The sequence below is a fragment of the Dipodomys merriami genome, unplaced genomic scaffold (assembly GCF_024711535.1).
Source record: "Dipodomys merriami isolate MVZ:Mamm:240054 unplaced genomic scaffold, mDipMer1.0.p SCAF_33, whole genome shotgun sequence".
Classification (NCBI taxonomy): Eukaryota; Metazoa; Chordata; class Mammalia; order Rodentia; family Heteromyidae; genus Dipodomys; species Dipodomys merriami.
Window position 1 is genome coordinate 1,873,790 of NW_027204826.1, and position 26,246 is coordinate 1,900,035.

Genomic DNA, 26,246 nt, shown 5'->3' on the forward strand with positions numbered 1-26,246 from the left:
TCTAAACTTGTCTCTCAGCCTGGAGTTCTGGTGCACCTCGGACAAAGGGGTCTGAGGCCGGCGCCCGTGGCTCATGCCTGGAATCCCAGCTGCTCGGGAGGCTGAGATCTGAGGATCACAGATCGAAGCCTTCCCAGACAGAAGAGTCCCTGAGACTCTTTATCTCCAATGAACCACAAACAAAAAAGTCAGAAGTGGAGCTGTGGCTCAAGTTGGTAGAGCACTAGCCTTGAATGAAAAAAAAAGCTCAGAGACAGCGCTCAGGTCCTGAGTTCAAGCCCCAAGACCGGCCAAACCACCACGAGAAGGGACAGGCTGGCTCCAGGTCATTTGAACGGAAGGATGGCCATGGATGAAGGTCACTTGGAAGGCAGAGAGCAGGGAGCCTGTGGGGGAGGGACCAGAGGAGGCCCTTCAGGGCCGAGGCCGGTCAGGACCAGAAGTGGGGTGTCTTTATGACAGAGTACAGCCCCCCCCCACTTTGTGGAGTCTGGTCAGTGCTCCCTGCCTGCCTGTCTGCTCTGGACACCCTCTCCCCCCGGCCATGAGCACTGACTCCAAACCCCCCTCCCTCCCCCCCAGGTGTTCGACGGAGCCGTGATCATTCTGGCCTTGGCTCCCATGGTCGCCTCCACAGTAGCCAACGGGCCCAGGAGCCCCTGGGACGCCATCAGCCTCATCATCATGCTACGCATCTGGCGGGTGAAGAGGGTCATCGACGGTGAGTGACCCAAGGGGTGTCTCCTTTTGAGGGGGGGGACTGGGAGACAGGGCTGATAGCAGTGACTTACGCCTGTCGTCCCAGCTCCCTGGGAGGCAGAGATTGGGAGGATTGTGGTTTGAGGCTATCCTGAACAAAAAGTTAGCAAGACACCCTTCCCTCCCATTCCACCTAACTGAGTTGGATATGGCAGTACACGCCTGTAAGCCCGGCTCCCTGAGAGGCATAGATAGGAGGTACAGTCCAAGATTCTATCTGAAAAAAATAACTAAAGCCAGCCGGGGCAGGAAAGTCCATCAGACTCTGATCTCCAATGAACCAGCAGAAAACCAGAAGTGGCGCTATGGCTCAAGTGGTAGAGCGCTCACCTTGAGCTGAATTGCTCAGGGACAGCGCCCAAGCCCAGAGTCAAAGCCTCATGCCTGACTAATAACAATAATAAGGAAAACAAGGAAGTCCCAAGGTTTGGGTACAAGTGGTAGAATGCCCACTGGAACGAGCAGAAGGCCTCCAGTTCAAAGCCCAGTGCTGTCTGTGCTGCAAAACTCAGCACTAGCTCTGTAGGTCGGGCTGTCTGGCCCAGGCCTCAATCCTACACGGCCAGTCCCACCTGAGGTCTATCAGGGAGCAGCAAAAGACGCCTCTGTGGCTGCTGGTAGCCTGGTGGGCTGCACTTTAATGCCGAAAGAGCTGAGGGAAAGCACCCAGGCCCAGAGTTCAAGCCCCACGACTGACCAAAAGAAAAAGAAGAAACAGATCTTGGGGACCCTCTGGACATAGCCCTCAGGGGGCATGCTCCCCCCAGGGAAGGGGAGGGGGCTTGGGAGCTGTTGCCAAGCACTGGGCAGACCCCGCCCCACCCCTGCCCAATGCTGCCCAAATCCCACCACAGCCCGTCCTCACCACAGCTGGCCCTGTCTTCCAGCCTACGTCTTGCCAGTCAAGGTAGAGATGGAGGCCGTCATCCAGCAATACGAGAAGGCCAAGGTCATCCAGGACGAGCAGCTGGAGAGACTGACGCAGATCTGTCAGGAGCAAGGGGTAATGGGTCCCTTCCTGTCCCAGCCTTCCTGGAGACACTAGCAACTAAAAGACACCAGGGCTCAGGGGGCCAGAGCACAGGGAAGCCCTTTCAGCCCATGGTCTGACTCCTGGGGACCCAGAGAAAGAGGGGAGCCCCTCTCCTGTCACTCACGCCAGGCCTGCGCTCAGCCCTGACTCCCAAACCACAGGCCTGAGCATTGTACCCCAGCAATCCCTCAGTGGGGTCCCTCAAATGAGGGGTGGACAGTGCCATACGTGGAGCGCTATGGGGCTCTGCTGTGTGCCAGTCCCGCTCAGGATGGGCTTGTCCAGCAAAAGCCCTGATTAAAAGCAATGAAGAAGCCAGGCACCAGTGGCTCACGCCTGTCATCCTAGTTACTCAAAAGGCTGCGATCTGAGGATCAAGGTTCAAAGCCAGCCCAGGCAGGAAAGTCCCTGAGACTCTTATTTCCAGTTAACCACCAGAAAACCAGAAGTGGCGCTGTGGCTCAAGTGGTAGAGGCTAGCCTTGAGCAGAAGAGCTGAGGGACAGCGCCCAAGCCCAGAGTTCAAGCTCCATGACTGACAAAGAGAAAGAAAAGAAATCAAGCAAGCTCTGGGAAAGCCAGGCCCTATGGCTCACACCTCTAATCCCAGCTACTCAGGAGGCTGAGATCTGAGGATCATGGTTCAAAGCCAGCCTGCCCCAGGCAGGAAAATCCATGAGATTCTTATCTCCAATGAACCACCAAAAAGTTAGAAGTGGAGGTATGGCTCAAGTGGGAGGACACCAGCCCGGATTAAAAAAAAAAAAAAAACAGCTAAAGGACAGTGCTCAGGTGCTGAGGTTGAGCCCCAGGAGCAACCCAAAGACAAAACAAAAGAAAAGTAGTTGGCAGGCTTTGCGCAGCTCACAGTGGTGCAGGCCCGGCCCAGCGCTCTGGTCATCAGGGGGTCTCGGCAGCTGTGAGTCCAGTGTCCCCCACAGCCAAGAGTCAAGGGGGGAGGATGCCACCACACAGTGATCTGGGAACTGTCCCCAGAAGGGACACACACGTGCACACACACACAAACACACACAGACACAAATACAGACCCACAGACACACACAGACACATACACAAACACACACACACACACACACACACATATTGTTCAAAAACCAGACACTTGGACTCCCTTCCCCTGCCCCCTCTCTCTGTCTCTGTCTCCTGTCTCTCTTCTCTCCCTCTCTGTCCTGGGGCTTGAACTCGGGGCCTGGGCGCTGTCCCTGAGCTTTTTGTTCAAGGCTAGCACTCTACCACGTGAGCCACAGAGCCACTTCCGGTTTTCTGGCGGTTCATTGAAGAGCAGAGTCTCATGGGACTTTTCTGCCCAAGTTGCCTTTGAACCTCGATCCCCACATCTCAGCCTCCTGAGTAGCTAGGATAACAAGTGTGAGCCACCTGTCATGTTGGTAGATCTTTTTGGTCCATCTTTTTGGCTGCTGCTGGGGGTAGGCAGAAGAGGGGACAGGAAGCTCTCTTAGGGGGGATTGAAGCACCTCCCTGGGTGACTGTGGACCAAAGGGGAAAGGGTAGTTACGAAAATCGCCCCCAAACTGGCTGACCAATGATCAAGTGGTTCTCAAGACACTGGCTAACAAGAAGACAGGCAGACAAGACTACATCTGCCGCCTTTAGTCCCAGCCAGGCAGGAGGACACGCCCACTCTGTCACACATGCTGCCTTTTCCCTGGGTCTGGGCCGCAGGGCCCAGAGCAAACCATGCTGGCACACACCTCCCACGGCTTCTGCCAGGACCCCGGTCCCGGATCCCAGGCTCCTGCCGTGAGAACTCAAGCCTCCCTCGGGGGGAACAGGGGGGCCCAAGGGAGGTTCCCCCTGATTTGGCACACAAAAGACCCACCCATAAATAAAGACACGGTCCCTCCTGGAGACGCATCTGGAAAAGAAATGTGCGGAGCTAAAGCATTTTAATTTAAAACGCACCTGACACCTGTCATCTTCAAACAGCCAGAAGGACAGATGGCTGGAACCCCGGCAGCCTTGGGGAGGGTAGGAGGTGATCTGAATAGAGCCGGTTATTTATAAGACTTCTGTAGAGAAATCAAGAGGGTCTATGTCCAAAGCTGGGTGCCCACACCCTAGGGGGACAGAGAGACGCAGCCTTTCCAGACTTAGTCTGGGCAGAGATTCAAGACTTAACTGGAGCTGGGCACTGGTAGCTCACGCCTGTCATCCTAGCTACTCAGGAGGCTGAGATCTGAGAATCATGGTTCAAAGCCAGCCCGGGCAGGAAAGTCTGTAAGACTCTTATGTCCAATGAACCACCAAAAAAAGCCAGAAGTAGAACTGTGGCTCCAAGTGGTACAGCACTAGCTTTGAGCACAAAAGCTCAGGGACAGCCTCCAGGCCCTGAGTTCAAGCCCTGGGAGTAACAGCAACAACAAAAAAAATCCGCCATGACAGGAGTCTGATGCTCCTAACAGTGCCAATCTAGCAGGAGGCCCAGTCCCCCAAGACTGTTCATCCTGAAGGAACAGGTAAGACTCTTACCCCAAGCACTAGACATTTCTGTGGGAAAGGTAGAGCAGATGACGTGCCGCCACCCCCGCTCGGGTCCCAGAGCCTTGGAGATTCAGGGAGGCCAGACTGGGAACTAAGTGCCCTCCGATTCCAGCCTGGCCTGGCTCCCAACCTAGTTTCCAACATCCTGAGAGAAACCCAGAAACTTTGCCCACATCCCTCCCCTGTGAGGCTGGGCGTACAGCTGGAAGGCGGGGCCAAAGGGCAAGAAGGAAGAAGAACACATCAGGAAAGGGTCTTCCTGTCCTAACTCTGGGCGAAAGCTTACTCTGAAAAAGTTCCTTCTTTCCCAACCTCAAAGCCCTGGCTCAGCACAACAGCCTTTGTTACTCAGATTAGTCAGGAATCACTAAAAGGCTGGGCACCAGTGGCTCACGCCTGTCATCCTAGCTACTCAGGAGGCTGAGGTCTGAGGATCGAGGTTCAAAGCCAGCCTGTCAGGAAAGTCTGAGAGACTCTTATCTCCAATAAACCACCAGAAAACCGGAAGTGGCGCTGTGACTCAAAGTGGTAGAGAGCTAGCCTTGAGCAAAAGAGCTCAGGGACAGCGCCCAGGCCCTGAGTTCAAGCTCTGGGACTAACCAAAAAGAAGAAGAAAGGAGGAGGAGGAGGAGGAGGAGGAGGAGGAGGAGGAGGAGGAGGAGGAGGAAGAGGAGGAGGAGGAGAAGTGATGTTTATTATTATTATTTTCCCAAAACGTGAGAAGTGATTTGTAAAAACAGCCCAGAATGTTCCTGACAAGCCTATTTTTCTATTGAGCCGATAACCACCGGAGGAATTTGTTTCCGTATATTTTGCCATCTCTTAAATGCATGGCCATTCCCCAGCCATCTTCACGATGAACCGAGAGGGGTCAAGATCAATTTCCTCTTTGCCTCACCCCTACATCATTCCTTTGCAACTGTCTCCTGATGTGTGTGTGTGTGGTGTGTGTTACTAACAATGGCAAAACTAATGGAAATCAACATTGGCTGCCCTCCCAAATGGGAGCTGGTTGTGCAGGCCGGACCACCTGTCCCAGCTGCATTAAGAGGCCGGAACAGAACTGATTGCTCCACGCCATCAAGCTTCTGGCCAGAGTGGGCATCGATTAGGCCAAGGTCAGTGTCAAGTGGACGCTGCGCAGAGGCCATTAAAGGCTGGGAGAAGCGCTGGGCGTGGCCTCACCGGGGACACACATTAAGAGCCCCGCCCACCCGAGGGCGGGCTTGCTTCAGTAATGCGCTCTCAGCAGCCTGATTGGAAATACTTAGCTAATGCCTTGCGTAAGTGGGGCTGGGATTGCACTTCGCTCTTCCATCCTCTGGGGAGGGTGTTTTGTTTTTCTTTTTTTTTCCTAATTGCAACAGACCTGTTTGCCGTGGAAGATTTGCTCCGTTGTGTCTCACAGTGGCTATGGCTATGGCCCTTCTATGTCAGAACCGCACCCCCTACACACACCCCCACACCAGAACCTGAGGGCTAGGGGGTTTCTTCTGTTTTGGGCTACAGGGTTGGTGAGGTGTGGAGTTTTGATATGTTGTTGTTGTCCTATTGAAAAGTATCACAGTATCCTGAATCTGCTTAGCTGATGTTTTTCAGTGGATTTGTAATATTTGGGGGGAAAGGAGTGGTGATTATTTTTCTTTTTTGTACCAGGACCAACCAGGACTTGGGGCGCTGTCCCTCAGCTCTTCAGCTCCAGGCAAGTGCTCCACTACTTGAGTCACAGCACTACTGGCTGTTTTCTGGTGGTTTACTGGAGATAAGAGTCTCCTGGACTTTTCTGCCCAGACTCGCTTTGAACCACGATCCTCAGATCTCAGCCTCCTAAGTAGCTAGAATGACAGGCGTGAGCCACCAGCGCCTAGCTTTGGATATTTTTATAGACCTCTCTTTGAGTGCTTTTACTCTGTCCAGTCTTCAATTTTAGGTATTGCCTAATAAGGCTCTGCAAGTGTGACTTGATTTCCATTGGCAGATTCTAATTCTTTGCTAGAAATGCAGGATCCATAGCCTGATCCTAGCTACTCAGGAGGCAGCATGGGAGGATCGAGGTTTAAGGCCACTCCAAGCAAGAAGTTAGAGAGACTCCATCTCAACCAAGAAAAGACCAGGTACAGTGGTATGTACCCGTCTTCCCATCAGTATGGAGAGCCTTACATAAGAGGATTATAGTCTGTATCAGCCCAAGGAAAAATATGAGATCTTATTGCAAAAATAAGTATAAATTAGTCTGAGAACTTGGCTCAGGTAAGAAGAGTATCTGCCTATCAAGCACAAGGTCCTGAGTTCAAATCCCCAGTACTAGCCAAAAATCAAAATCCTTTTTTTTTTTTTTTTGGTCCTGGGACTTGAACTCTGGGCCTGGGCACTGTCCCTCAGCTCTTCAGCTCAAGGCTAGCGCTCGACCACTTGAGCCACAGCGCCACTTCCAGATTTCTAAGTGGTATATTGGAGATAAGAGTCGCATGGACTTTCCTGCCCGGGCTTTGAACCTCTCAGATCTCAGCCTCCTGAGTAACTAGGATTACAGACCTGGCACTCGGCTCAAAATCCTTTTATTTATCCTTGTTTTCTTTTTTAATAGTAGTTTTATTTATTAATTCATTTTTAATTTTTATTATTATAAAGGCAATGTACAGAGGCATTATAGTTACACAGTAAGTCTTTTCTTTTTGAGATAGTTTCTCTAAGTACCTCAGGCTGGCCTCAAGCTTAGATCTTCCTGCTTCCGTCTCCTGAGAGCTGAGATTACAGGTATGCACTACCCTGTCCAGCTCATGTTCTCCACCATATTATACATTGTGATTGAAGGCCTTATCGGTTCACACCAATATTTACAAGGTCAGTTTGCACTAACTGCTTTATGTCCCGATCACTGACCACTTTTTCCTGCTTATTTGCACGACTAGCACATCTTACTGCATGTCATACATTGTTGATGCTTTATAGACATTCTGAGTTGAGTTATCTTTCTCAGGCCTTAGGGAAAACCATGTTTCATGACCATATCAAGACTTAGTACTAGGGTTTGAACTAAGGGCCTAGCATTCTCTTTTAGCTTTTTCACGCAAGGCTGGCACTCTACCATGTGAGCCACCCCTCCATTTCCAGCTTTTTGCTGATTCATTGGAGATAAGAGTCTCAGATTTTCCTGTCTGAGCTGGAGCCTCAGATCTCAGTCTCCTGGGTAGCTCAGATAATAGGTGTGGGCACCACCATCCAGGGGTCCTCAAAGCTTTTGAATCTCAAAATGAATAACAGAATTAGAACATGTCTCTCTTGCCCCAGCAGCTTTGCCTGACTTATGAATGAATGAGCAGGAAAACATCTACTTACTTGGGCTTTACATCTTTGGGGGAGAGGGGCCCTGGGGCTTGAATTCTGGGCCTGAGCTCTGTCCCTTTGCTCAAGACTTGAGCCACAGCACCACTTCCGGCTTTTTCAAGTAGTTTATTGGAGATAAGAGTCTCACAGAGTTTCCTACCTGGGCTGGCTTTGAACCACGATCCTCAGAGCTCAGTCTCCTGAGTACCTAGAATGACTGGCACAAACCACTGGTGCCGGGCTTAGGCTTTATATCTTTTAGTTCAAAACTTCTTGCCGTGTCCCTGGCTGCTCCCGTCTGGGCTGGGTCTGGTCTCCAGCTGTCTGGCTTGAATTCCAGTGGGACTCCCTGGGGCTTCTCCAGATCGATTACAAGCCATCAATAATGCATCCTTCAGAGTGGCCCAAGAAGCCATTAGCTGGGCCTGCAGCCCAGACGCGTGGCCTTGGAGAAAGAGGGCTGGGTATACCCAAGAGAGGCTTCCATCAGCCTGGGGTGTAGGGCAGTGTGGGGGGATCTCAAGCTGTGGGTGGAGTTAGACTCAGTCAGAAACTACAGGCTAACTTGGTTTCACCTAGTCCTTTACTCTGTGGGGTATCTTGTCCCTCCCCGCCCCCCCCCACCAGGCCTTCTTGCAGATTCTGTGCTCTTGGTGTGTGCTGGCTTGTGAGGATGCATTTTGGGCCTGGCCCTCAACCTGTGTGGTATTTCCTTGGTAGCCTGGAATCAGCCTTGGTAAGGGTGGTGTGCTGCAAAGAGCAGCCTACACTTGGAGACAGGCCTTGTTTTACTGGTTCACCACTAGGGGGCGGAAGAGAAGGAAACAGAACGTGGTGCGTGTGTGCGTGTGTGCGTGGGGGGGGGGGGGGGACTGGGACCTGAACTCGGGGCCTTGTGCTCTTGCTTAGCGTTTTCGCCCAAGGCTGGTGCTCCACCATTTGAATCACACTTCTAGCTTTTTGCTGGGACATTGAAGGTAAGAATCTCATGGATGGGTCTTTCTGGGGATGTTTTTGAACTGGGATATTCAGATCTTAGCCTCCTGAGCAGCTAGGATTACAGGCATGAGCCACAGTAAAGAGCTATGGATATTTTTGTGATCCTCCCCTCCACCCCCACAGCCACTAAAGCAATAGAAAAGGAAGGAAAACAAATGCTCCGAATTAAGTGACCGTGTTAAGTCCTGTAGGCCAGGAGGGACCCAGGAACGTGGAAAAATAGGAAAATGGCACTGGATTGAGTGGGATCAGAGTTTTGTTTTCTATGCTGTTTTTGGTCGGTTGTGGGGCTTGAACTCAGGGCCTGGGTGCTGTCCCTCAAGCTCTTCACTTCAAGGCTGCACTGAGCCACAGCTCTACTTCACTTTTCTAGTGGTTCTTTGGAGATGAGTCTCACAGCCTTTCCTGCCTGGGCTGGCTTTGAACTGTGGTCCTCAAATCTCAGCCTCCTGAGTAGCTAGGATGACAGGCAAGGATCAGAGTTTTTAATGACAGAACCTGAAGAGAAGGACAGAAAGGTGATTCTTCCCACAAAAACGCCAGGAATCTGGAAGAAGGCATGTGGCACCAGGCCGCTGTTGTAGCAAGGAAATAGAGAGGTGTGTAAAATAGTATTTGAAATCCCTAGGCCCATTTCCAAGTTTGCACAACCTGGGAACCACACCCCAGCCTTCAAGGTTTGTCTTCTGGAGAAATGGGACCAGAGGCACTGGGTAGGGCCAAGGCCAAAAGAAAAGCACAAGATTGAAACAATCAAGGATTAGCCAGGTGCCAGTGATTCACGCCTGTAATCCTAGCTACTCAGGAGGCTAGGATCTGAGGACTGCGGTTCAAAGCTGGCCCCTGCGGGAAAGCCCTTGAGACTCTGATCTCCAATTAACCACCAGAAAGCCAGAAATGCTCAAGTGGTAGAGCACTAGCCTTGAGCCCAAAGAGCTCAGGGATAGGCACTCCGGCCTTGAGTTCAAGCCCCAGGACCAGCACAAAAATAAAAAATGAACCCAAGGAGTTGAGGCTTTCTCCAGAGTGTGAAATCGGCGTATGGAGAGAAGAGCTGTGATTTAGGTCTGCTGCAATCCTGTGACTCCTGCTGGAGAACCGTGATGGAGAAATACAAATGGCCAGGGTTGGGAATGTGGCTTTGTGGTAGAGTGCTTGTTTAGCATGCATGAAGCCCTGGGTTCAAGACCTCAGTACCACATACCCAGAAGAAGCCAGAAGGGGTGAGACAGACTATAGGTCAAATGGTAGAGTGCTAACCTTGAGTAAAAGAAGCTCAGGGACAGTTCCCAGGCCCTGAGTTCAAGCCGAAAGAAAGAAAAAGAAAGAAAGAGAGAAAGAAAGAAGAGAGAGAGGGAGGGAGGAAGGAAGGAAGGAAAACAAACAAACACAGAACAAATCTGGTGAGAGCCGGCAGGGGAACTGGAGAGCCGTGGGCAGCCTGGGCTGGCACTGATGGAGCTGGATGCAGGGAGAGGAAAGCTTGGATGTCGGGGAGAGAGGAAGAGAGGGCAGCAATGACATTAGATCCAGCCAACTCTAGATGGAAGCTCTGGAGGTGTGCATGTGGGGACGCTGGTGCTGTGCTGCTTCGATCAAGTTAGATGTGCAAATCCAGTGAGCCAGCCTCCGGTGCTGCTGTCTGCAGGGCTGAGGTGCTGGCCACATTCTGGGGGAGGGGGAAGGGGGAGGCTGGGGAGCTTCTGCCTGCCTCTCCTGTTCTCCCCGGTGCAGAAGCGATATGGTGTGCAATGCGCACTTTGAACAGGAGGTGGCAGTAAAGACCCTGTGTCTCACATGGCACCTGCCAGTGCTGCAGTGTTGCACGCCAAGTGGGCCTCTAAACTGGGATGCCCAGGTGGGGTCTGGAGTGTGAACAGCCATCCCACAAACCCAAGAGCTATCAGAAGTAAAAGCAATAAAGCTCAACCCAATAATAATAATTATTATTATAAATCAAAATAAGAACATGCGCCATTGTTACCAGGTGAGAACTCTATTTTACAAGGTAAGGAAGGCCAGGAAGGTGAAGGGATTTACCCAAAGCTGGGTAACTCAGGGCCTGCACCTTAGCTTTATGCACTCAAGGTGAGCAAGCGCTCTACCACTTTGAACCACAGCACCACTTCTGGTTTTCTGGTGGCTCATTGGAGAGGAGTCTCACGGACTTTCTTACTCGGGCTGACTTCGAACTGCAATCCTCAGATCTCAGCCTCCTGAGTAGTTAGGATGACAGGTGTGAGCCACCAGCACCCAGCTCACTTCTAGCTGTTTCTTTTCCTTTTCTTTTGCCAGTCATGGGGCTTGAACTCAGGGCCTGAGCACTGTCCCTGAGCTGCTTTAGCTCAAGGCTAGCACTCTACCACTTGATCCACAGAACCACTTCTGGCTTTTTTCTGGGTATGTGGTGCTGAGGAATCGAACCCAGGGCTTCATGCATGCCAGGCAAGCACTCTACCACTGAGCCACCTTCCCAGCCCGTCACTCCCAGCTTTTGGATGGGTAGTTGGAGATAGTTTCCTGCCTGAGCTGACTTTGAACTGTGATCTTCAGATCTGGGCCTCCCCAGAAGCTGGGATGACAGGCACGAGCTTGCCAGCACCCGGCTCTGGGGGCTCTCAGGAGCGCAGCACCCGGATCTGGGGGCTCTCAGCCTCCGCGACCCCTGTCTGCCCCCCAGTAGCTGAGGTTAGGCTGTGGGTCACACCCTGCCCCAAACACGCCCCGCCCCAAGCACACTGGCCCCGCCCTCCTCAGCGTTCACGCCCCACCCCCAGGGCATAGGCCACGCCCGGACAGCCCCGCCCAAGCACGTTGGCCACGCCCCCATGTATATTGCCCACACACACTCCAGCATCCAAGTCCCGGCCCCCCATCGCCCCGCCCCAAAGCAAACCACGCCCCTCACTAGCCACATCAGCCACGCCCCCAGCACGCTGGCCACGCCCCTAAGCCGACCACGTCCCGCCCTCTGCCTCTCGCAGTTCGAGATCCGGCAGCTGCGCGCGCACCTGGCGCAGCAGGACCTGGACCTGGCGGCCGAGCGGGAGGCGGCGCTGCGGGCCCCGCACGTGCTCAGCCAGCCGCGAGGCCGCTACCAGGTGGTGGAGGCCGGCGCGTGGGGCGAGGACACGGCGGCCGAGAGCGTCGTGGAGGAGCTGCGCCCGGCGCAAGGTGAGCCGCGGGGCCCGGGACCCCCAGATCAGGGAGGCCGAAACAGGAGGATCGCGGTTCAGAGCCGGCCCCGGCGGCCCGCGCTGTGAACCACCAGCCTGGCGCTGCGAGGCGGGCCCAGCACTTGTTTTGCTTTCGTTTCTTGTAACCATGAGGGCTCCGGATTGTTGTCCAAGCCGCTTGGGGCCTTGATCTCTGGAGTTACAGGTTGGAGCCGGCACACCCAGCCTGACCTTTCTGTTTTGTGGTCGGTGGTGGGGCCTGAGCTCTGGGCCTGGGCGCTGTCCCTCAGCTCTGCGGCTCAAGGCCAGCGCGCTACCACTTGAGCCACAGCGCCACTTCCGGTGTCCTGGTGGCTCACTGGAGATGAGTTTGGCAGACTTTCCTGCCTGGGCTGGCGTGGCACCGAGATCCTCAGAGCTCAGCCTCCTGAGCAGCTAGGATGACAGGCGGGAGCCACCGGCGTCCAGCCCAGCTTGGCTTTTTATGAAGAAACAGAAAAGGCATCAAAGGCACATCATGAATAAGCAATAGAAGGTCTAGAACATTCCTCCTGGAGAGCCACCTACCAGAATCCAAATAGGAAGTTCAGGAGTTGGGGGGAAAGAGGAGGCAGAACAGTCCAGAAACCTCAGCTTTCCAGAGGGAAGCAAATGGATGGCTGTGGTACACAGTGGAAATGAGAAGAGGACAGGGCCTCTAGCCCAGGCCAGGGGAGGGGGGACAGGGGAGGGTGGGGGGGTGGGGGGGTGGGGGGGACTGTGTAGATGGGAATGTTTTCTAGCCCCAAATCTCAGTTCCTCAGTCTGCCAGCTATGTTACTCGGGCAGGGACTTTTGCTTTTCTGGGCATCCGTTTTGCCAGCTTTCAAATGGGCACAACTGCTGAGCCTTTGTCACAAAGCAGTTAAGAGCTCTTCACAGGGTCACGCAGCCAGGGTGCCAGGGTACTGTGCCAGGAGCTCCATCCTAGGGTGGCTTCACCAGACCCAGCTGTTCCTCTAGCTGGGACAGCAGGATCAGAGGCGGGCGCTGGTGGGCAGAGGGGATGGCTGCCGTTCTCTGGCCCAAGACCTGAAATAGCATTTCTTCTAGGAGTGGATTTAACCCCCACCCCCACCCCCACCCCCGTCTCTCAGGATATGGGAAGAGCCATGAGAGGGGTGGAAAGGACTGAAGGCCATGTGTTAGACGCCTACTGAGGTTGATCCGCAAGGAGGGAAGATTTGTTTGGAATCATGGGGCCTCAGAGGCTGCAATTTGTGGCTTCTTGGTCCTGTGTCTCAGGAGACCAGGGGATTAGATCGAAGACTTACCTCACCATGGTTCAAACAGAGGGAGAGAGGAAAGGGAAGACAAACGGACAGACAGGCCAGGAACAAAATATCTTCTTCAAGGCTCGGCATTAAGGGCTCACACCTGCTATCCTAGCTACTCAAGGAGGCTGAGGTCTGAGGATCAACATTTGAGTCCAACCAGGGAAGAAAAGTCTGTGAGACTTTTTTTTTTTTTTTTGCCAGTCCTGGGGCTTGAATTCAGGGCCTGGGCGCTGTCCCTGAGCTGCTTTTGCTCAAGGCTAGCACTCTACCACTTGAGCCACAGCATCACTTCTGGCTTTTTCTTTTCTTTTCTTTTTTTTGGGGGGGTCTGGTTGTGGGGCCTGAACTCTGGGCCTGGGCGCTGTCCCTCAGCTCTTCAGCTCAAGGCTAGCTCTCTACCACTTGAGCCACAGCGCCACTTCCGGCTTTTTTCTTTTTGCTTATGTGGTGCTGAGGAATCAAACCGAGGGCCTCATGCATGCAAGGCAAGCGCTCTACCACTGAGCCACCTTCCCAGCCCTACTTCTGGCTTTTTCTGTGTATGTGGTACTGAGGAATCAAACCCAGGGCTTCACTCTACTAGGACAAACACTTTACCTCTAAGCCCCATTCCCAGCCTCTGTGAGATGCTTATCTCCAATGAACCAGCAAAACCCTGGAAATGGAGGTGTGGCTCAAGTGGTAGAGCACCCGCCTTAAGCAAAAAGAAGTAAAAGCTAAGTGGAAGTTCAAGGCCCTGAGTTCAAGCCCCACTACCAGCACACACGCACACACATGCGCACATACACACTCCTCTCCTTAGCATTCATCCCTGGCTGTATTCCCGGATGCCAGCTTTGCCCCTGTAAGTGCCTTCTGCAACCTTCCTTCCCCCATTACACAGTGACTTTCCAGAACCATCCATGTCCCTTCCTGATTTAACTTGCACTGGTTCTGTGGCCCTTAGGGAAAGGTCTAAAGTGTCTGAGTACTGGCTTGCCACAGACAGATCTGTTCAAATTGCCTTGAAGTCTGGGCTGGTGGTGGCAGGCCAGGCTTCTGAGCCATGAGCCTCTGTTCCGGGCATGTCCCCGGGCGCCCGGGGGCTGGCATCCTCAACCTCCCCTGGCGTCCCTTGGCATCCTTTGGCTGGTAGACACATCCCCGGCTCTGCCTTCATCTTCCCATGGCATCTTCCCCTGTATATGTGTGTGTGTGTGTGTGTGTGTGTGTGAATTGGTGTGCAAATCCCCCCTCTTTTTATGAGGGTTTCAGTCATGTGGGTTTGGCATCTGTCCCACTGGTAAGTGTGGCCTAACCTTGACTAAGATGGCATTCTGGGACTGGGGATTAAGATCCTCGCATGATAAATCTGGGAGGGACGCAGTGATTCAGCCCTAGCGGGTGACGCATGGGACCCCCAGCTTCCTCCCACCCCGGCCTCACCCTGCCTTGGCTTTTCACCTGCGTGGAACGGCACGGCCCTTAGTTCTGAGTCTTCTGCAGCCCATTCCGTGGCGGCCTGGCCTGCCTGCCTGCCTGCCAAACTCGCTCTCACTTCTGGAAGCCAGCCCAGTGCGCGTTGAAGCGGCTTCCTGCCAGGCCAGGCTAGCTTGGGACCACGCAGCCTCGCTTCCACAGTCCACTGCCTGGAACAGCGTCTGCAAGACTAACGACCAAAGATCAAAGCGAAGCTCTCGGTCTCCACCCTGCGCCCTGGGCATGGAGGCCAGGAGCCTCAGATTGCTCCAGCTCCCGGGGTGGGTGTACATGTACGTGCTGGTCCTAGGGCTTGAACCTAGGGCCTGGGCACTGTCCCTCAGCTGCTTTTTGCTCATGGTGAGCGCTCTGCCGCTGGAGCCCCAGCGCCACTTCTGGCTTTTTGGCTGGCTTTGAACTGTGATCCTAGGATCTCAGTCTCCTGAGCAGCTAGGATGACAGGTTTGAGCGCTGGCACCCAGCTTTTGCTGTCTTTGGAAAGTACTAGTTTTGCTCCCTGAGTTCCTCTTCCCAAGGCTGGTGGGAACTGGGTTCCAGTCCTGAGCACGTTGAGATCTCGCAATGCCAGAGCAGAGCGTGAGCAAGGCACAGCTGGCCCTGCCCTAGGGCCAAGCCCTCCCCACCCGGCCAGCCCGAAGCCCTCCCCACCCGGCCAGCCCCAAGCCCTCCCCACCCGGCCAGCCCGAAGAGTGCCCAGATGCCTCCCTCCCTCCCTCCCTCCCTCCCTCCTTCCCTCCCATCCTTCTTTCTTCCTCCCTCCCTCCCTCCCTCCCTCCCTCCCTTCCTTCCTCCCTTCCTTCCTTCCTTCCTTCCTTCCTTCCTTTCTTCCTTTCTTCCTTCCTTCTTCCTCCGGAAGACTGCCCAGCTTGCTTGCTTGCTTCCTCCTCCTCCTCTTCCTCTTCTTCCTCCTCCTCTTCCTCTTCTTCCTCCTCCTCTTCCTACAGCAGATAATTAGGAGGGGGGGTTAGTCAGTGACCCCCCCCAGAGCCCAGCACCAGAGACTGGGTTTAGCTCCAAAGGGAGTCCACAACTGAGTTTGGAGAAGGGGAAGAAGAGGAGGAGGAGGAACAGGAGGAGGAGGAAGAGGAAGAAGCAAGCAAGCTGGGCAGTCTTCAGGAGGAGGAAGAAGGAAGGAAGGGAGGGAGGGAGGGAGAGAGGGAGGAAGAAGGAAGGAAGGAAGGAAGGAAGGAAGGAATCTAGGAAGTCTTCAGGAAGAGGACGAGGAAGAAGGAAGGAAGGAACTGGGTCCAAGTTGAAGGCCGCAGGTGGCTCTTGGCTGCGTCTCAAGGTCTGTGCTGGGCCTCTGCACGCTTCTAGAAGGCACAGGAAGAGGGGCTCCTCCTTTCGAGGTACCCAGCATACACAGAGTGTCCCTCCCCGAAACCCCTCCCCTCCTCCACACCACCTGCTGTGTGGGATCCCTGGGGACCCCACACCGGGGATGCACCCCAACCCCATGCCCTGGGCCCCCACCCCCTGCATAACCCACCCCGAGGCCCAGGGCAGGGCTCAGGGGTGATGGACGGCCCCACGCCAGCCCCCCAGTGCGGCGTCCGGGGAGGGATGGCGGTGACAGGAGGAATTATGGGGGGACCAGTGTAGGGGCGCTGTGGGCCACTCCAGAGAGGAAGAAAAAAGGCTGCATTTGTTGCTGGCCATGACCCTCAGGTCAGCTGAGCTCTGGAACCTTCTAAAAGACAGTCAGGCCTGCAAACAGAGCAGTGAGTTACAGCCGTGGAGGAGGACAGGGGTGCGGGGAGGGGGGCCCCGGCCACCCCAGCCCCTGCCCGGAGCCGCCAGCCATCAGACACCCCGACCCGCTTCTGTTTAGACTCGCTCGAGCACAAATCATCTTTAGAAGCTGGGCTGAGTCCACAGAGCGTCTGCGCAGTCATGAATACGTCACCCCCAAATTTATTGCTCTCAGGACTTGTCAGTTACAGCCCCTAGCCCCCAGTGGCACGAATTGCGCCCTCAGAGCCAGCCTCCATGTCCCCTCCTGCCTCACCAGGGCCCAGAGAAACCGCCACACGGGGGGCTCCAGCCGGAGCACCCCAAATCTACCCAGCAAGGGGCAGGGGACTCCCCTGGCCCTGCGCCCCTGGAGGCAGGTGCTTCATCGGCCCCCAAGATCGCAAGGTGTGAGAGGCCGCGGGTCAGACTCAGGAAATCTCAACTCCGCCTTGGACAAGTCACCAGCTGGCGCAGGGTGACAGCAGGGGCCGGGGCGGGCTGTCCAGGTGGGGCTGGCCGTCGTCCAGGGCGCTGTGGGGAGAGGCCATGGTGCTCAGGAGCAGCCGAGACCCAAGTACTTGACAAAGTTGATTTTTTTTTTTTGGTTGGTTGTGGGACTTGAACTCAGGGCCTGGGCGCTGTCCCTCAGCTCTTCAGCTCAAGGCGAGCGCTCTACCACTTGAGCCACAGTGCCACTTCCGGTTTTCTGGTGGTTCATCAGAGATAAGAGTCTCATGGACTTTGCTGCCCAGGCTGGCTTCGAACCTCCATCTTCAGATCTCAGCCTCCTGAGTAGCTGGGATGGCAGGCATGAACTATGGGAGCCTGGCTCTTTTCAGCTTTTTAACTATGTACTTGAAGAATCTCACGGGTGTCTGCCCAGGCTGGCTTTGAACCTCGATCCTGGGATCTCCGGCTTCCCGGGGTGACAGACAAGGCCGTGGAGGACATTGACACATATTCGAATTGTGGGTCATCGTTGTGGAGTGTGCTGGTAGCTGATGCTGGAGCAGGGCACCGTCAGCGGGGCCCCTCCCTTAGTTCCAGCCTTCCTGCAAAACACACCTCTGACCACAGGCATTTACAGATTAAAAAAGAAAAAATGTCCAAAAAAGCTTTCAAGAGCCAGGCTTCCGCACGCAGCCGCTTAGTCTCCCCACGTGATGGCAGAGTGCCCGCTGGTGAACAGCTGACTTAGGTGTGTTTGGCCTCAGAAATCATCAAGGCCCAGGACCTGTGGCTCACGCCTGTCATCCCAGCCACTCAGGAGGCTGAGATCTGAGGATCAAGGTTCAAAGCCAGCTCACACATGAAATTGGATGAGACTCTTAGTGCTAGTTAACCAGTTTAAAAAAAAAAAAAAAGTCAGAAGTAGAGCCGTGGCTCTCTAGCCTTGAGAGAAAAGAGTTAAGCAAGGTTCTGAGTTCAAATCCTGGTACCAGCACAAGAGGAAGAAAAGAAGCAGCTAAATGCCTTGCACTAGGACATCAGGAAGGACACTATGAGGACATCTAAGAATTGGCCAGGCCCTGCTCAACACAGGCGCAAAGGGAAGAAAGAATAACTTACTTCAGAGCCGTCCCCATGAGCAGAGGCTATGTTCAGGGCATCCTGCTGGCACTACACTACCTAGGAACTTGTTTGATCATTTTGCTGGTCCAGGACCTGGGCGCTGTCCCTGAACTTCTATTGCTCAAGGCTGGCGCTCTACCACTTTGAGTCACAGCGCCACTTCTGACTTTTTCTGAGAAGTTAATTGGAGATAAGAGTCTCATGGACTCTTCCAGGCTGGCTTTGAACCAGGATCCTCAGATCTCAATCTCCTGAGTAGCTGGGATGACAGAGACATAGAGCCACCAGTGCCCGGCCTTTTATTTTTTCTTTTTTGTTTGTTTTTATTGTGCTGGTCCTGGGGCTTGAACTCAGGCCCTGGGCACTGTCCCTGAGCTTTGGTGTTCAGTACCTGTACTCTTAACACTTAAGCCCCAGCTCCACTTCCAGCTGTTTGGTGATTTTACTTGGAGATAAGAATCTTCAGGATTATTCTGCCCCGAGTGGCCTCAAATCATGATCCTCAGATCTCAGCCTCGTACGTAGCTAGGATGCTGGGCGTGAGCTACCAGTGCCAGCTGGTCAGGACAGGAGTTTTGAACTTGCCACAGTGCCTGTCTCTCCCTCCCTTCCTCCCTCCCTCCCTCTCTCCCTTCTCCTCTCCTCCCTTCCCTTCCCCCCCCCCTTCTCTGTCTCCACTTCCACAGATGCTGTCGCAGACGACGACATGAACAGCTACATCAGTCAGTACTACAACGGCCCCAGCAGTGGTAAGTCCCAGGTGGGGGCTGTTGCGGGTGAACCAGGACTCAAAGGCCACCGCAGCCACCCTGACATCCAAGGATAAGCACAGTCGGCCAGGCCTTGCCTGACTGGCGCCTGCAGACCACAGCCACCGGACACAGAGCAGAAATTGGCTCAGAGCTGGTGCTGGGGTGTCCCAGGGCTGAGCTGGCGGGGACCCGGTGGGGTGCTCTGCCGTTACCCATTAATGAGAGCTGTATGTAGAGCCTGACATAGAACAGGGCGTGTTACCCAGAATGTGTGTGACATCTCTCCCTAACCCGAGTGCCTCTTAGGTAAGCCGGGCAAGGGGGCACTCACTGAACCCCTGCAGACAGAGGCACGGGCCCTGGGAAAGGACCCCGGAGAAGGCCAGCGCTTCATGATTGGTTTGTTCTGCCAATACTGGGGCTTGAACTCTGGACCTCTCTCTACCTCACGCTTGGCTTTTAACACTCCACACTAGCCCTCTACCACTTAAGCCACAGCTCTACTGCAGGCTTATTGCTGGTTCATTGGAGATAAGAGTCTTGTGGACTTTCCCGCCCAGGCTGGCCTCAAACTGCGATCCTCAGATCTCAGCCTCCTGAGTAGGATTATGGCGTGAGCCACCCTCACCCAGCTATCTCCAGCTTTTTGCTATTTGATTGGAGATGAGAGTGGCACAGATTTGTCTGCCCAGGCTGGCTTTGAACCTCGATCCTCAGGTCTCAGCCTCCTGAGTAGCTGGAAGGACAGGCGTGAGCCACCGTGCCTGGCAAGACACTTGCCCTTACTTAGTGGGAGACAGCCGTTTTAGAGACTGTCTTGTTCTTCAGGGCTTGTTTCTCTGCAACCCAGACCCAGAGGCTAAATTCCACAGGAAAGAGAAAATCTTACTTGGGGCCATGCGTCATTAATTTGGGTCCCCCCCCCCTTTAGCCTGCTAAGGCTCCGTCTGTCTGCTTGCTCTGAGCAGCACTCAGTCCGCTGGATTCACAGACCCCTCCCTTCTGCCCAAATCTCCCTGTCCACATTGCCAGTCCACAACTTTTTTTTTTTTTGCGGTCGTGGGGCCTGAACTCTGGGCCTGGGCGCTGTCCCTCAGCTCTTCAGCTCAAGGCGAGCGCTCTACCACTCGAGCTACAGCGCCACTTCCGGTTTTCTGGTGGTTTATTGGAGATAGGAGTCTCCCGGTCTCTCCTGCCCGGGCTGGCTTTGAACCGTGATCCTCAGATCTCAGCCTCCTGAGTAGCTAGGATTACAGGCGTGAGCCACCGGCGCCCGGCTAGTCCACAACTTTAGAGGGACAAACATCCTACGCAAATGCACCCGCTGTTACCCATCCCTTAAGGGGGGCATGATTAACCTTCAAAGCCCAGCTCGGGTAGCCCCAGCCCCCACAGGCCCACTAAGACCAAGTCAGGCCTCCACAGACAGGGACCGGGTCCCTGGTGCCAGCTGCCTGTGTTTTCTGAGTCTGGATAGGCCCGGGGTCCTAAATGCTGCTTTTCAGTGGCTTAAAGTAATACCAATCCATTGCGGGTGGTTTGGGATCCCGGCCCCAGATTGGCTACATTGAGGGTCCAGCAGCTAGCTGCCGCCCACTGGAACACACCCTCGGCCCTGACAAAGCACAGACGAGAATACAAAGCCTCTGCCACCGGAAGCATGAGCCACCAAACAGTGTTCAATGGCCACACCTCAGATCAGAAGTTGGGCACTGGTAGCACACGCCTGTCATCCCAGCTACTCAAGAGGCTGAGATCTGAGGATCGTGGTTGAAAGCCAGCCCCGGGCAGGAAAGTCCCAGAGACTCTTATCTCCACTTAACCACCAAAAAGCTGGAAGTGGAGCTATCGTTCTAGTGGTGTAGTGTTAGCCTTGAGCAAAAAAGCTCAGGGACAGTGCTGAGGTCCTGAGTCAAGCCCCAGAACACTCATATACACACACACACTCTCTCTCTCTCTCTCTTTTTCACACACACACACACACACACACACACACACACACACACACACACACACACACACACACACACACACACACACGGAGCACAGAGATCTTCCTTGGCTCCAGGATGGGTAGTGAACCACAACTTGCCCCTGTCTGTAGCACATGCCTGTAGTCCAGGCCTGCTGTCCACATCGGCCCACATGTGACCACAGGGTCCCCATTGCTTGCAGACAGCGGGGTTCCAGAGCCAGCAGCGTGTGTGCTCACCACGGCCGCCATCGACGTCCACCAGCCAAACATCTCTTCAGACCTCTTCTCGGTGGACGTGCCCCTGAAGCCGGGTGACCACGGTACCTGCGCCAGCATCATCTCGGAGAGCAGTGTCCCCTCATCCCATAGCTCTGTCCCCTGGGCCCAAAGCGACAGGAGCCAGCCCCGCGGCTCCTCCACGGACTGCAGCACCGGGAAGGAGGAGCTGCTGTCGGAGCTGGGCCCATGTCCCCAGATGCGGCCACCACCCTCCCGCCAGATGGCTGAGGCCACAGTCCAGGACCTGCTGTCCACCCTGACCAGGGACCTCTGCCCAGCCCAGAGGCCCTCGGACCCAGCCCCAGCTGCCCGGCCCAGCCCCGAGCTGGCCCAGCGAGTGAGTCTGTACAACCAGAAGAACCAAGACGACAAGCTGGCTGTCCAGCCGCTCCAGCCGGCCGTCCACCTGCTGCCCACTGCGCCTGCGCTGGAGGACAAGCTCAGAGCGCTGGAATGCACAGAGCCAAAGCTCAGGATCCCCGAGGGCTAGAGCCGGGGGGGGGGGGGGACCCCGGAGGCTTCCCCGAGGGCCACGGGTGGGGCCCCCGATTCCGCCTGGCCTTCCTCAGGGTGCTGCCAGCCTCCGGGGAGGCTGGCCTCCTCTTCTCGTCCCATTCAGGGGAAAGGGGGGTGGTGCTCATGGCTGGGTGGTGGTTTTCTTTTTTTGGGGGGGTGGTTTTGGGGTGGTTTATTTGTGTTTGTGTTTTCGTTTTTAACGTTTTTTTATAAACACCAGCCTGGGGCCCCGCTTCAGCAGGGTCGAGGATGGAAGGCCAGCCCGGGCTCTTCTGTTGCCTTCACGCCTGAGGGCACCCGGGACCCCGGGGGCCCAGCACTCACTGTGAGTTGGGGGCTTCCCCAGCCCCACCCCCAACCACTCCTCTCCCCCCCCCACCGCCCCCCCCCCAGTCCTGGTGGGCTCACACCGTCTGCCACCCGCACCCCCCGCACCGTCCTCACTCTGGTCATTTCAGCATGAGGCTGCTCAAAACCAAGCTGGTTTTCACATCACGTGACACGAAGGGTGGGCCAGGTGGGGGAGGGGGGACCTGGGGGAAAAACAGCCATTTTCCCACCCCGGCTTTCATAATAAAATCAGCCGCACTGAAACGTCCCTCGGCCCAGGTTTTCCTTTGGTCGGCAGCCTGGGCAGAGTGGGAACCTTGTGACCTGCCAAGGAAGGACTGGTTATTTCAGGAGACAGTTGTCAACACAGGCTGGGTGCTGGTGTTACGCCTGTCACCCCAGCTCCTCAGGAGGCCGAGATCGGAGGATCCCAGTTTGGAGCCAGCCCTGGTAGACAAACCTGAGAGACGATTATCTCCAATTAACCAGCAAAAAGCCAGAACTGGAGGTGTGGCTCAAGTGGTAAGGCACTAGCCTTAAGAGAAAAAGAAAAAGGCAAGAATGGAAGCCCATGGGCTGGGAATGTGGCTTAGTGGTAGAGCGCTTGCCCAGCATGCATGAAGCCCTGGGTTCGATTCCTCAGTACCACAAACACAGAAAAAGCAAGAAGTGCCGCTGTGGCTCAAGTGGTAGAGCGCTAGCCTTGAGCACAGAGAGGCTCAGGGACAGCGCCCAACACTGCATTCAAGCCTCAAGATTGGCAAAAAAAAAAAAAAAAAAAAAAAGCAAGGCCTTTAGTTCAAACCTAATACCAGCACCACATACAGACATACATACTTTTTTTTTTTTTTTTTTTTTTTTGGTCAGCTTACGTGCTGTCCCTCAGCTCTTCAGCTCAAGGCGAGCGCTCTACTGCTTGAGCCACAGCACCACTTCTGGTTTTCTGTAGTTTATTGGAGATAAGAGTCTCATGGAATTTCCTGCCCAGGCTGGCTTTGAACCATGATCCTCAGATCTCAGCCTCCTGAGTAGCTAGGATGACAGGTGTGAGCCACTGGTGCCTGGCTCATACATATGTGTGTGTATGTATGTATGTGTGTGTGTGTATGTGTGTGTATATATATATATATATATATGTCCAGCATATATAACCAATATAATATATAAATATATATCATGTAAAAAAATTTTGTCAGTTGTGGGGCTTGAACTCTGGTCCTGGGCGCTGTCCCTCATCATTTCAGCTCAAGGCGAGCACTCTACCACTTGAGCCACAACGCCACTTCTGGTTTTGTGAGTGGTTTATTGGATATAAGAGTCTCACTGACTTTCCTTCCCCGGGCTGGCTTTGAACCGTGATCCTCAGATCTCAGCCTCCTGAGTAGCTAGGATGACAGGCATGAGCCACCGGCACCTGGCTATGTCATGTAAATATTAACCAATGCATGGCTCAAGTGGTAGAGCACCCAAGCATGAGGTCTTAAATTCAGTCCCAGTACCACACATGCATGCATGCGCATGCTCACACATACCAAGGTAGAAAGCCACAAGCATTCTGCTTTACAGAAGCAGTTGCTTCAGAACGGATCCTGGAGCAGGCAGCCACCCACGATCTCCAAGACAGAGTAGGAGCTGACCCATCTGAAGCAGGCAGTGTGGGGGCAAGGGGTGGGATGGGAGGTGGGATGGGGGCGTGGCTGCTGGGGCCCAGGGCGACGCTGCTGGTATTGGGCATAGCAGCATCCAGGGGCAAGGGGGCAGGCCTGAGGCCGGGCCTCCATCAGGAGCCGGTCCTGCAGGCCCAGTGGGCAGAAGATGGAGGAGAGAGCTTTGGTTTTGATGGCTCCCCGGAGCGCCACGGCCTGCAGTTCTGGCTGGCAGGCAGCTGGAGTTGGGTAGAGATGGAGCCGAGCCCTCCTGGGAGATTTGTTACTCTGGGAAAAACAGCTCCCTGCCTGTCACCCCCTATCCAAAGAGCCCACTGTAGGGGCTCAGAAGAGCCATCGGGGCTGCATCCAAAGGGAGGGCCTGGAGCCCAGGCTGTGCCGCCGGGGCCCACATGGTCACAGGTTTACACATGGTTCTGGCGGGGCGCTGTGGCTCACGCCTGTCATCCTAGCTACTCAGGAGGCTGAGATCTGAGGATCCTGGTTCAAAGCCAGCCCAGGCAGGGAAGTCCAGGAGACTTTTATCTCCAATGAACCACCAGAAAAACCAGAAGTAGCGCTGTGGCTCAAGTGGCAGAGCGCTCACCTTGAGCAAAAGGGCTCAAGGACAGCGCCCAAGCTGAGTTCAAGCCCCACAACCAAACAAAACACAAAGAAGTGGGTGCCCAGGCTGGACCCAGGACGAGATCTACACATAGTGGAGAACGTTCTAGCTTGAAGCTGTGTGTGTGTGTGTGTGTGTGTGTGTGTGTGTGTGTGTGTGTGTGTGTTAGTCCTGGTGCTTGAACTCAGCCTCTTGCTCTCCGTTGGCTTGTTTTGCTCAAGGCTAGTGCTCTACCATTTGAAACACACCCCTACTTTGGGCTTTTTGCCTAACTGGAGGTAAGAGTCTCTCATATGTATCTGCCCAGGCTGGCTTCAAACTGTGATCCTTAGATCTCAGCCTCCTGAGTAGCTAGGATTATGCATCAGCCACCAGCGCCCACTCCAGACCTGGGTTTTGAATGGATACCAATGCTGGAGCAAACTGCTCCCTCCCTGCCCTCCTGCCCGGCCCCTCCCCTCCCCGGGACTGGTGGCTGTGCTTTTCCCAGGGTGCACCTGGCTGATCAGGCTTGACCCCCCCCCCCTCCAGCACAGAAGCAGCAACTTCCTCCCTCCCAGCCCCTCCCGCCCAGGGTTGCTGGGGTAACTAATGACATAATGGAAGGGAAAGCCCTGGGAGAAGGTTTCAGGAGAGACACAAAGCGCAGGCATCCTTGTTAATAATAGATGCGGGGTGCGTTCCTGCCAGCGCCAACACAGCACTTATGGGGCGCGTACCCAGGAGATGCATAGCTCTTTCCTTTGTTGCCACTGAGGGTTGGGGTGGGGCTGGGGGGGGGCCCGGTGTGTGTGTGTGTGGGGAATCCTGGCCCTCATGGCCAGCTCTGAGCCCATCTGGCTGGCACCCATCTGTGCCTCTGAATGACACCTCTCACCCCAATGCCACAGGACACAGGGCCCAGACCAGAGTCTACTACCACCTTCCTCTCCCTTGGCTTATACCTGCCATCCTAGCCGGGGGGGGGGGGGGGGGGGGGCGGGGGGGGGAGGTTGAGGTCAGGAGGATTGTCCTTTGAGGCTGGTTGGGGAAAAAAAAAGTTTTCAAGACTCCATCTCAAGCAGTAACAAGCTGGGTGTGAGGCAGGTACCCATGGCTCACGCCTATCATCCTACTTACTCAGGAGGCTGAGATCTGAGGATTGTGGTTCAAAGCCATGCAGAAGAGTCGGTGAGACTCTTATCTCACTAGCTAGCAAACAGTTAAAAGTCAAGTGGTAGAGCACCAATTTTGAGCTAAAAAGCCAAAAGAGAGCTTGAGGCCCTGAGTTTAAGCTCCAGTAACTGCAAAAACAAAAAAACTAGGCATGAGAGCACACCTGTGATCCTTCTGATGCTAGAAGAAAAAAGAGGAAATCAGTCCAAGCCAGCCCAGGCATAAACACGACACCCTATGCAGAAGATACATAGATAAATACATATATACATGCATGCATGCATGCATACATACATACATAAACACAGAAATGGAGGGACAAAGGGTGAACAAATGTAGTAGTGGTGCTCACTGGACATTATGTGGAAAAAGAACAACTTGTGTGGGAAAGGAGGGGAAAATGGGGAGTGAGGGAAGGGGTAACATTGTCCAATGAGAAGTATGCTCTCTGACTTACGTAACTATAACCCATCTAGCACCTTTATCATAGGTACAGCTGGGCGCCGATGGCTCACGCCTATAATCCTAGCTACCTAGGAGGCTGAGACCTGAGAGGTTCAAAGCCAGCCCGGGCAGGAAAGTCCATGAGACTCATCTACAATTAACAACCAGAATTAACTGGAAGTGGCGCTGTGGCTCAAGTGGTAGAGCGCTAGCCTTGAGCTGAAGAGCTGAGGGACAGCGCCCAGGTCCAGAGTTCAAGCACCAAGATGGGGAGGGGGGGGACCGACAGGGGGATAACATAGGTAGGTTGGTAGATAGATAGCAAAAAGAGCTTGGCTCAAGAGGTAGAGCAAGTACAAGGAAGGCCCTGGGTTCAAATCTTAGTACTACCAAAAATGTTTCAAAAATGACTTAAAAACTCTATTTTTCTTCCATATCAGCAGAAATTCTATTGCTTGTAAGTTTGGCATTGTCTCCTGGTGAATAGTTAATTATTCAAAGAAAATGAATAGAACAGTTGCTGCTAATTTATTGCAAGCTACCAGAGAGACAGTACTGACAATCTTAAGCAGAAGCCGGGTCCTGGCGCGCAGCATGGACGAGGAGG

General features: G+C 54.3%; 1 protein-coding gene across 3 annotated transcripts in view; it reads left to right on the top strand.

Annotated features, from left to right (window-relative positions):
• The window catches only part of Tmem266 (transmembrane protein 266), a 76,182-nt gene extending 54,213 nt beyond the window's left edge, over positions 1 to 21,969 (top strand). For all 3 annotated transcript variants that reach the window (XM_070042689.1, XM_070042690.1, XM_070042691.1), the window contains 5 exons: positions 583 to 721; positions 1,647 to 1,762; positions 11,625 to 11,814; positions 18,604 to 18,666; positions 20,845 to 21,969. In XM_070042689.1, coding sequence (XP_069898790.1) covers positions 583 to 721; positions 1,647 to 1,762; positions 11,625 to 11,814; positions 18,604 to 18,666; positions 20,845 to 21,413 — 1,077 coding nt within the window. In that variant the 3' untranslated portion in view covers positions 21,414 to 21,969. The remainder of the gene's footprint in view (positions 1 to 582; positions 722 to 1,646; positions 1,763 to 11,624; positions 11,815 to 18,603; positions 18,667 to 20,844) is intronic.
• The last annotated feature ends 4,277 nt before the right edge of the window (positions 21,970 to 26,246 follow it).